The sequence below is a fragment of the Schistocerca nitens genome, chromosome 7 (genome assembly GCF_023898315.1).
Source record: "Schistocerca nitens isolate TAMUIC-IGC-003100 chromosome 7, iqSchNite1.1, whole genome shotgun sequence".
NCBI classification, from domain to species: Eukaryota; Metazoa; Arthropoda; class Insecta; order Orthoptera; family Acrididae; genus Schistocerca; species Schistocerca nitens.
This window is the reverse complement of record NC_064620.1, coordinates 370838680-370849899: the sequence shown is the minus strand read 5'-3', so window position 1 is coordinate 370849899 and position 11220 is coordinate 370838680. Positions and strand designations below refer to the sequence as shown.

Here is an 11220-nt window from a genome sequence, read left to right as displayed (position 1 = left end):
CTTTGATGCTGCCAACCTTTTGGCCAACCGGTTGGCATTACTGGCTAGGATATAACACTCCTCCCCCCCAAATCGCCGCACCGTCGTTGAATAATGACGTGGCGAGCGTCGACGGCGGGGGAGGGGTCTGGCCGCAGACGTAGCAGAAGAGACCGGGGCTGAGACTGTCGTCGGTGGCAGTCCCCGGTCCGCACCCCAGCATTGGCTGCGCGGGGCCTCGGGAAACACCGACTGAAAACCGAGGTCAGGGTGCACGCCTGTGACCACGGGCGCAGCTTCTGGTACTGGACGCGACGGGGCGTCGGGACCCACGAAGAGAGGCAGCGTCTCCTGACGCTGCGTCGACGGCTGCTGAGTGGGCGCCGGACAAGGCGCTGCGGTGTCAGACTCCTTGGGGGTGCCCAAGGAAAGCGGCTGCAGTACAGGCTGCACAGCCACCGCTTGGGAAGGCGGCCCGGCTGAGGGGTCGACGTCCATCAGCTCCGAAGGCGGTGGCGACTGAAGAGGGACCGCAGGCGCCGGAGCGACCACCCGGGGAGCTCCCGCATGAAGCTGCGCGGGAGGCATCAACGGGACGGGCTGGCGGCGTGGTAGCGGCGACGGCTGCTGATGCTGCCCTGGGGGCGGCAGCGAAGTCGGAAGGCGCGGCTGGAACCCGCCGCGGACCAAATCTGTTGACAAAGAACGAGCGGCAGAATCCGGGCGGCCAGCGCGGCGCAACTGGTTCTGATGCCTCCTGTGCACCCCAGTAGCACCTTGAACAGTATAAAAACCGCGACCCTGGACGCTTATCACGGTACCACGTTCCCAACGACGGCGACCGTGATAAACTCTGAAAAAAACGGCGTCGTTGCGCTGAAAACGCGTGCGATGCTCAGAAGCGGCGGGTCGATCCGGGGGGTGCAACAACCGTAGTAGGGTGCGATGACGACGGCCGTGGAGAAGCTCCGCCGGCGAAGGGCCGTCGCGTGGCGTGGTCCGGTACGACGACAGGAACGTGACGAGGGCCTGCTGACGAGAGTGCGTAGCACGAAGGCGCTCCATATGATCCTTGAATGTGCGTACAAAACGTTCCGCTGCACCATTCGATTGAGGGTGGAACGGCGGAGTAAGAACATGGCGAATGCCATTGGCAGAAAAAAAACTTTCAAATTCAGCAGAGGTAAATTGTGGACCATTGTCAGACACTAAAACTTCTGGAAGACCCTCAATACAAAAAATTGAAGTCAACGCCTGTATAGTTTGTGCAGACGTTGTAGACTGCATGGGCACAACAAATGGAAAATTACTAAATGCATCTATCACGATGAGCCAACGAGAATTCCAATATGGACCAGCGAAATCAATATGTACTCGCTGCCAGGGACCGGCAGGGCGTGCCCACTCAAAATAGCGTTGAGGCGGAGCAGCTTGGTGATCGGCACACGTCGAACAATCTGTAGACATCTGCGTAATCTGCTTATCAATGCCGATCCATGTACAATGACGGCGGGCAAGCTGCTTGGTGCGGACCACTCCCCAATGATCTTGATGCAACAAGTCGAGGACCTTGGATTGGAGCACTTGGGGAACCACTACACGAAGCTGGTCATTCTCGGTGCGTAACAGCAAAACTCCGTGCGAAACGGACAACAGATGACGTTGCGGATAATAGCGACGAACCACAGGATCCGATATGTCCTTTGCCTTGGACGGCCAACCACGTTGAACAAAACGTAATAGTAAACTCAGATGAGGATCCGTAGCTGTCTCACGTGCCGCCTGACGATAATCAATCGGAAAATCCCGGAGGGATTTATGCTCATCGGCGTCAATCTGATGGCAAGAGTCGTCAGAGGAATCGAAGACATCATCCGCAGCAATCGGCAATCTAGAAAGCGCGTCAGCGTTTGCATGCTGAGCTGTAGGGCGATACAGTATCTCATACCGGTATTGTGATAACAAAAGAGCCCAACGTTGTAGTCTCTGAGCTGTCCGCTGAGGAACTGGTTTAGACGGATGAAACAGTGATGTCAGGGGCTTGTGATCTGTTACTAAATAGAATGGTCTACCATAGAGGTAGTGATGGAATTTTGTGACACCGAACACAATAGCCAACGCTTCCTTGTCCAATTGGCTATAATTACTGTTATATCCTAGCCAGTAATGCCAACCGAGCCCGCTGCCAAAAAGGCTGGCAGCATCAAAGTCCGGACGCCGTCCGCATAAGCAGCGCCAGCGATACAGGAAATCGCCGCAAGTCTGCGCGCGCCACCGCTGGCTTCTGGCTTCTTAAGCGCTGGAGTCGCGAGCGCTAGGACAGTTCTGGATTCGCCGCTCAGTTGTATACTCGCCACCGAATTGTGTACCTGCTAGTCAGTTGTGTGTTCATCGCAGCAGATTTGTTGTTTGTCGTCAGCCGACACTGACCTAGCTGCCCCGACTTGAACTAGACAGATTTCTGTAGAGACAATGTTCACCACTGTGTTTCTGTATCTTCGTAATAAAGATAAGCACCGACTTTCATTCAATCCGAGTGTTTGTGTTTTCATCTTTCTGTTCACTGTTCCAGCGGACCGGTCGGCCCGCTACTAAAAGTGTGGCGTTGTTTGTTGCTACGAACGCCGTCACAAAAATTACACTGAGCTTTGTTTAGCAATTTAGATGCGAACGCAATAGGACGTTCGGTGTTACCGACTCGGTGAGACAACACAGCACTGAGGCCGAAAGAAGAGGCATCACAAGCTAACACCAGAGGCTTGTTAGGGTCGTAATGGACCAGACAACGATCATTCAATAAAGCCTCTTTAAGCTGCTGAGAGGCTGATTGGCAATCAGCTGACCACACAAACGGAACATTCTTACGGCGGAGACGATGCAACGGTGCAGCAATCTGTGATGCATTAGGTATAAACCTAATATAATATGTCAATTTGCCAAGAACTGCTTGCAATTCATGCAGATTGCGAGGGGCGGGCAAATCACGAATAGCTGCTAAATGTGACTGGGAGGGATGAATGCCTTGAGCATTAATAACATGTCCCAGATACTCCACCTCCGTAAGGAAAAATGAACATTTATCGATGTTGCAACGTAGGCCTGCCTGAGACAACACTGTAAACAAACACTCCAAATTACGGAAATGTTCAGCAGGCGTCCGACCGGACACAACAATATCGTCTAAATAGTTGCAACACGATGGCACATTAGCCAGAAGTTGTGACAAAAAACGCTGAAAAACAGCTGGAGCTGACGCACAACCAAAAGGCAAACGCAGAAAACGGAACAACCCCAACGACGTGTTTATGACAAAATATTGTTGTGATTGCTCGTCGAGGGGCAATTGCAAATATGCTTCACGGAGATCAATTTTGGAAAAGAAACGAGCTTCCCCTAACTTATCCATCAGCTCGTCCGGTCTAGGCAAAGGAAAAGAATCAATGACAGTCTGAGGATTAACTGTCGACTTAAAATCAGCACACAAACGTAACTTGCCAGACGGTTTCTTTATAATAACTAAGGAAGAAGCCCACTGGCTCGCTGAAACGGGTTGAATAACACCGTTGTTTTGCCAGCGACGAAGTTCATCTGCTACAGGTGCCCGGAGGGCGTGAGGCACTGGACGAGCACGAAAAAATCGAGGCTGAGCATTATCTTTTAACGTAATATGAGCGGCAAAGTTCGCAGCCCAACCTAGTTCGTCTTTAAATATGTCACTGTATTGTTTACACAAATCGGTTATGCTGTCTTGAGGAACAACAACAGAATTAATTTGCAACACATTGTCTTGGATAGACAGGCCAAACAAGTCAAAACAGTCTAATCCGAAAATGTTTACACTGTCTGTAGCGCGGAGCACTGTGAATGAAACTGTTTTTGTATTGCCACGGAATGTGGCTGGCACGCTACATACACCTAACACAGGAATTTGTTCTCCACTATAAGTAGCCAAAGAATGTTTTGCCGCTGAAAGTTTAGGGCGGCCGATAGCCGCATACGTAGCACTATTTATGAGAGTCACAGACGCACCAGTATCTAATTGAAAATTGAAGGTCTTATCCTGGATGCGTAGCTTCACAAATAGTTTATTACACTGTCTCTGGATCGGTGCAGCGGAGGCGGAAGACACAAAATCAGCGCGTTTAGCGCGTGTTCGCTGCTTACGACAAGTCGTGGGTTGGGCGGGTGGAACAACAACTCCCGCTTCACTTGCAGTCTGTACATTACTTTTTACAGCGTTTGAATTACGCTTGGGTCGCATAGCAGAGGGCTGGGTGGGTGGCTGATTGCGAACAAGTTTATTACCCACACGAACCGTGGAAGAGTGTTTAAACGCGACCTTCTGGGCGGGCTGGCTTTGAAGAATATGAATATCCATGGGCTGGGCAGCACTAGAATTGTTCTTGCGTTTACGCAAACAAACAGTCTGGATGTGTCCTTTCCTTTGACAAAAGTGACAAACCGCGTTTCTTAACGGGCAACGTTCACGAGGATGAGCAAGAACACACTTAGGGCAAGACTTAAGTCTATCATTTTGCACACGCGGCTGACGAATGTGTTTAACATGACGCGGCCGGCTAGTGTTTACAGTCTGACTCTGCCGGTGGGGCCGCGGGCGTGACATAACTTGCTTAGCACAGGCAATTTGAGAAATACATGGCTGATCTAACTCACACTCAGCATAGTCAAAAGTATCTTGGGCTTCAATAATGTTCATCACAGTCTCTAATGACGGGTCAGGCAACTTTAAGATAGCAGCACGAATACGAGAATCTGCAATGTTTTGAGTAATAGCGTCTCGTAACATGACATCACTGTAGGAAGCTCCACACACACAATTAAATCGGCACTGACGGGTGAGGCCCCGTAAATCTGTTAACCACTGTTTATTAGATTGATGTGGCAGTTTCTTTAATCTGAAGAACTTGAATCTGGCCGCTGCCACATGAACTCGCGACTCGAAATACTCAGCAAGCTTGGTAACAACAACGTCATAGTCTAAAGCTTCTGGCTTGGATTCCGGGAACAACTTACAAAGTAGTCTATAGACTTCCACGCCTGCAGTGGAAATTAAATAAAGCTGCCGCTAATTACCTGTGATTTTGTAGACTGACATGTGCGCCTGCAACTGCGCGAAATATTCTTGCCATTCTTCTCGTGATGCCTCAAAAGCACGAAAAGGCGGTGCTGCCTGTGCTTGTTCCTTGTGTGGTGGTGGATTAGCCGCTTGTTTGGCGATTGCTTCCACCAGACTTTGTATTTGCTGACTCTGTAACAAGATCAACTGTTGTAACTCGGCAGACATAGTGAACACAAATTAAACCAGCCCCCAAAATTCTATCTCAAGAAACAAGTTGAACCAGCCCTGCACACGAGTTCGGAAGTCCTCGTCGCCAGTTTTGTGACGGCGTTCGTAGCGACAAACAATTCGCTGTAGAAACGGCTTACGAAGTCACCGCCACACTTTTAATAGCGGGCCGACCGGTCCGCTGGAACAGTGAACAGAAAGATGAAAACCCAAACACTCTGATTAAATAAAAGTCGGTACTTATCTTTACTAACGAAGATACAGGAACACAGTAGTGAACTCCGTGTCTACAGAAATCTGTCTAGTTCGAGTCAGAGCGGCTAGGTCAGCGTCGGCTGACGACAAACAACAGCTCTGCTGCGATGAACACACAACTGACTAGCAAGTACACAATTCGGTGGCGAGTATACAACTGAGCGGCGAATACAGAACTGTCCTAGCGCTCGCGACTCCAGCGCTTAAGAAGCCAGAAGCCAGCAGTGGCGCGCGCAGACTTGCGGCGATTTCCTGTATCGCTGGCGCTGCTTATGCGGACGGCGTCCGGACTTTGATGCTGCCAACCTCTTGGCAGCGGGCTCGGTTGGCATTACTGGCTAGGATATAACGGTGGTGGGGGTAGTCATGATAACTACAGGAAAACAAAGAAAACAACATGACAGGACTGGACAAAAGGAAAGAAGAAAACTAGGAACTTACGAAGATGGACGAAATGCTGACTGGGGCCGAAGCCCCACTCTACTGCCACCAAAGGGAGGCGCCTGCAGATGCAGCCAGGCAGGCAGCTGGCGGGCGGCCTTCCGGGCGGGCGGGCGGGCGGGCAGGCGGCGGTCGGCCATCCGGCAGGCAGGCGTGCAGGCAGGCGTGGGGCGGCCGTAGGTGCGGGCAGGAGAGCGGGCAGGTGTCAGTCGGCCGTCCGGGCGGCCGGAAGGGCGGGCAGGTGACGGCCGGTCAGGCGGGCAGGTGGCGGGCGGGCAGGCGGTGGGCGGCCGTCCAGGTGGGCAGGCGGGAGGGCAGGTGGCGGTCCGCCGTACACGTGGCCAGACGGGAGGGCAGGCGGAGACCGGACGGGCAGGCGGCGGGCGGGCAGGCGGTGGGCGGCCGTCCGGGAGGGCGGGCGGTCGGGCGGGCGTGTGGGCAGGCGTGGGTCGGCCGTCCGTGCGGGCGGGAGGGCGGGCAGGTGTTAGTCGCCCATCCGGGAGGCCGGACGGGCGGGCAAGTGACGGCCAGACAGGCGGACAGGCGGGCAGGCGGCGGGCGGCCGTCCGGGTGAGCAGGCGGGAAGCCAGGTGGCGGTCCGCCGTCCAGGCGTCCAGACAGGAGAGCAGGCGGCGGCCGGACGGGCAGGCGGCGGGCGGGCAGGCAGCGGGTAGCCGTCAGGAGGGCGGGCGTGCGGGCAGGCGTGGGCAGGCCGTCCGTGCGGGCGGGAGGGCTGGCAGGTGTCAGTCGCCCGTCCGGGCGGCCGGACGGGCGGGCAGGTGACGGCCGGTCAGGCGGGCAGACGGCGGGCGGACAGGCGGTGGGCGGGTAGACGGTGGGCGACCGCCAAGGCGGGCGGGCGGTCGGGCGGGCGGGCGGTCGGGCGGTTGGGCGGTCGGGTGGGCGGGCCGACAGGCGGTGGGCGAACGTCCGGGTGGGTAGGCTGTGGGCGGCCGTCCAGGTGGGCGGGCGGTGCGGTGGGCGGGCAGGCGGCGGGCGGGCAGGTGGTAGGCCGGCAAGCAGAGGGCGGGCTTCCGGGCGGGCAGGCGGCGGGCGGGAAGGTGGAGGGCGGCCTTCTGGGCGGGCAACGGCGGTCGGGCGGACGGGCATGCGGTAGGCGGGCTGGAGGCGGGCGGGCAGGCAACGGGCGGGCAGGCGGGGGGCGGCCTTCTGGGCAGGCAGGCGGCGGACGAGCGGGCGGGCAGGCGATGGGCGGGCGGGCGGCGGTCGGCCTTTCGGGCTGGCAGGCGGCGGTCGGGCGGGCGGGCAGGCGGTGGGTGGGCAGGAGGCGGGCGGGCAGCCGGGGGCGGCCTTCCGGGCGGGCAGGCGGCGGTCGGGAGTGCAGGCGGCGGCGAGCGGGCGTGCGGGCAGGCGGCGGGTGGGCAGGCAGCGGGCAGGCAGGCGGCGAGCGGCATTCCGGGTGGGCAGGCGACGGTTGGGCGGCCGGGCAGGCGTCGGGCGGGCAGGCGGGGGGCGGACTTCCGGGCGGGCAGGTGGCGGTCGGGAGGGCGGGCAGGCGGCAGGGGGGCAGTCGGCGGGCGGGCAGGTGGGGGGCGGGCAGGCGGCGGGCGTCCGTCCGTGTGGGCAGGCGGGAGGGCAGCTGGCGGTCCGCCGTCCAGGCGGCCAGACGATAGGACATGCGGCGGCCGGACGGGCAGGCGGCGGGCGGGCAGGCGGCGTGCGGGCAGGCGTGGGGCGGCCGTCCGTGCGGGCGCGAGGGCGGGCAGGTGTCAGTAGGCTGTCCGGGCGACCGGACGGGTGGGCAGGAGACGGCCGGTCAGGCAGGCCGGCGGCGGGCGGGCAGGCGGTGGGCGAACGTCCTGGTGGGCAGGCGGTGGGCGGCCATCCGGGCGGGCGGGCCGTCGGGCGGGCGGGCAGGTGGTGGGCGGCCGTCCAGGCGGGCAGGCGGTGGGCGGTCATCCGGCGGCCACGCGTGCGGGCAGGCGTGGGGCGGCCGTCCGTGCGGGTGGGAGGGTGGGCAGGTGTCAGATGGTCGTCTGGGCGGACGGACGGGCGGGCAGATGACGGCCGGTCAGGCGGGCAGGCGGCGGTCGGGCGCGTGGGCAGCCGGCGGGCGTGCAGGCGTCGTGCGGGCAGGTGGGCAGGCGGCGGGCGGGCAAGCGTTTGGCTGGAAGGCGGGGGGCGGCTGTCAGGGTGGGCAGGCGGTAGGCGGCCGTCCGGGCGGGCAGGCGGCGGTGGGGTTGGCGTGCAGGCGGCGGACGGGCAGACGGCAGGCGGGCAGGCGGCAGTCGGACTTCCAGCGGGCAGGCGCCGATCCGGCGGGCGGGCAGGCTGCGGGCGGGCAGGAGGGGGCGGCCTTCCGGGCGGGCAGGAGGCGGTCGGGCGGGCGGGCAGGCGGCGGGCGGGCAGTCGGCGGGCGGTCTTCCGGGTGGGCAGGAGGCTGTCGGGCGGACGGGCAGGCGGCGAGCGGCCTTCCGGGCGGGCAGGCGGCGTGCGGCCTTCTGGGAGGGCAGGCGGCGATCAGGCAGGCGGTGGGCGGGCAGATGGCAGGTGGCCTTCCTGGCGGGCAGGCGGTGGTCGTGCAGATGTCGGGCGGGCAGGTGGCAGGCGGCCTTCCTGGCGGGCAGGCGGCGAGCGGCCTTCCAGGCGGGCGGGCGGAGGTCGGGTCAGCGGGCAGGTGGCGGGCGCGCAGGCGGTGGGCGGCCTTCCGGGCGGGCAGTTGGCGGACGGTCAAGAGGCGGTCGGGCGGGCGGGCAGTCGGTGGGCGGGCAGGCGGCGGGTGGGCCGGCGGCGGGTGGGCAGGCGGAGGGCAGCCTTCCGGGCGGGCAGGCGGCGGTCGGGCAGGCGGGCAGGCGGCGGGCGGACGGGCGGCGGTCGGCCATCCGGGCGGGCAGTTGGCAGCCGTCCAGGCGGCGGGCGGGACGGCGGTGGGCGGGCAGCCAGTGGCGGCCTTCCGGGCGGGCAGGTGGCGGTCGGGCGTGCGGGCAGGCTGCTGTCGGGCATGCGGGCAGACGTCGGGCAGGCTGGCGGCGTGCGGCCTTCCGGGCGGGCAGTTGGCGGGCGTGCAGGCGGCGGGCGGGACGGTGGTGGGCGGCCTTCCGGGTGGGCAGGCGGCGGTCGGGCGGGCAGGCGGCGGGTTGGCAGGCGGCGGGCGGCTTTCCGGGCGGGCAGGCGGCGGTCGGGCGTGCGGGCAGGCTGCGGTCGGTCATGCGGGAATGCGGCGAGCGGGCAGGCGGCAGGCGGCCAGCCGGGGGCGGCCTTCCGGGCGGGCAGGCGGCGTTCGGGCGGCGGGCAGGCGGCGGGCGGGCGGGCACGCGGCGTGCGGGCAGGCTGCAGGCGGCCATCCGGTCGGACAGGTGGCAGGCGGGCAGGCTCCGGACGGGCTAGCTGCGGGCGGCCTTCCGGGCGGGCAGGCGGTGGTCGGGCTTGTGGGCATGCGGTAGGTGGGCAGGCTGCATGCGGCCAGGCGGCAGCGGGCAGGCGAGGGGCGGCATTCCGGGCGGGCAGGCGGCGGGTGAGCGTGCGGGCAGGCGGCGGAGGGATGGGCGGCGGTCGGCCATCCGGGCGGGCAGGCGGCGTACAGGCGGGCGGGCAGGCGGCGGGCGGGCAAGCGGCGGGCAGGCAGGCGGGGGTTGGCCTTCCGGGCGGGCAGGCGGCGGTCGTGCGGGCAGGCATGCGGTAGGCGGGCAGGCGGCAGGCGGGCAGGCGGCAGCGGGCAGGTGGGGGGCGGCCTTCCTGGCGGGCAGGTGGCGGTCGAGCGTGCGGGTAGGCGGCGTGCGGACGGGCGGAGGTCGGCCATCCGGGCGGGCAGGCCGCAGTCGGCGGGCGGGCAGGCGGCTTTCGGGCTTGCGGGCAGGCTGCGGTCGTGCTGGGCAGGCAGGCGGCGGGCGGGCAGGCGGCGGGCGGGCAGGCGGCGTGCGGGCAGGCGGCGGGCGGCCTGCGGCGGGCAGGCAGGCGGGGGGCTATCTTCCGGGCGGGGAGGCGGCGGACGGGTGGGCGGGCAGGCGGCGGGCGGCCAGGCGGCGGGGGGACTTCCGAGCCGGCAGGCGGCGGTCGGGCGGGCGTGCAGGCGGCGGGTGGGTAGGCGGCGGCCGGGCAGGCGGCGGGGAGCCATCAGGGCGGGGAGGCGGTGGTCGGGCGGGCGGGCAGGAGGCGGGCGAGCAAGCAGCGGGAAGGCTGGCATTGGGTGGACAGGTGGGGGGCCTTCTTCTGGGCGGGCAGACGGCGGTCGGGCGGGTTGGCATGCGGCGGGCGGGCAGGCTGCGGGAGGGCGTCTGGGCGGGCAGGCGGAGGTCGGCGAGCGGGCAGGCGGCGGGCGGGCAGGCGGCGGGCGGCCTTCCGGGCGGGCAGGCGGCGGGCGGCCTTCCGGGCGGGCAGGCGGCGGTCGGGCGGGCGGGCATGTGGCGGACGGGCAGGCGGTGGGCGGCGTTCCCGTCGGGCAGGCGGGGGTCGTGCAGGCGGGCAGGCAGCGGGCTGGAAGGCGGCGGGCGGCCTTCCGGGCGGGTAGGCGGATTGCGGGCAGGTGGCGGGCGGGCAGCCGGCGGGCAGGCGGCGTTCAGCCTGCGGGCAGGCGGCGGGCGGGCAGTCGGCGTGCGGGCAGGCGGCGGGCGGCCTTCTGGGAGGACATGCAGCGGGCGGGCAGGCGGCGGACGGGCATGCTGCGGGCGGCCTTCCGGGCGGGCAGGCGGATTGCGGGTTGGCGGCGGGCGGTCTGGTGGCAGGCGGCCTTCCTTGCGGGCAGGCGGCGGGCGGGCAGGTGGCAGGCGGCCTTACGGGCGGGCAGGCGGGGGTGTGGCTGGCGGCGTGCGGGCAGGCGGGGGGCGGCCTTCCGGGCGGGCAGGCGGCGGTAGGGCGGTCGGGCATGTGGTGGGCGGGCAGGCGGTGGGCGGCGTTCCCGTCGGGCAGGCGGGGGTCGTGCAGGCGGGCAGGCAGCGGGCTGGAAGGCGGCGGGCGGCTTTCCGGGCGGGCAGGCAGTGGTCGGGCGGGCATGCTGTAGGCGGGCAGGCCGCAGGCGGCCAGGCGGCAGCGGGCAGGCGGGAGGTGGCCTCGCCTGCCCGCTGCCACCTGGCCGGATGCAGCCTGCCCGCCTACCGCATGCCCGACCGCCCGACCGCCGCCTGCCCGCCCGGAAGGCCGCCCGCAGCCAGCCCGTCCGCCGCCTGCCCGCCTGCCGCCTGTCCGCCCGGATGGCAGCCTGCGGCCTGCCCGCACGCCGCGTGCCCGCCGCCCGAACGCCGCCCCCGGCTGCCCGCCTGCCGCCTGCCCGCTCGCCGCAT

At 64.9% G+C, this 11220-nt stretch overlaps 1 protein-coding gene across 1 annotated transcript; it reads right to left on the bottom strand.

The window, feature by feature from the left end:
* Positions 1 to 382: 382 nt before the first annotated feature.
* On the bottom strand, positions 383 to 11220 carry LOC126195647 (glycine-rich protein 1-like). Its single transcript, XM_049934271.1, has 2 exons — positions 11036 to 11220; positions 383 to 671 (listed from the first exon to the last, which is right to left on the bottom strand). The coding sequence occupies exons 1-2, from the start codon at positions 11218 to 11220 to the stop codon at positions 383 to 385; spliced, it is 474 nt and encodes a 157-aa protein (XP_049790228.1).

Coding starts and splice junctions, on each gene's coding strand:
- LOC126195647 (XM_049934271.1), bottom strand. CDS start 11,220: ATGCGGCGAGCGGGCAGGCGGCAGGCGGGCAGCCGGGGGCGGCGTTCG. Junction 672..11,035: donor GTCGGGCGGTCGGGCATGCG/GTAGGCGGGCAG, acceptor CTTTGTCAACAG/ATTTGGTCCGCGGCGGGTTC.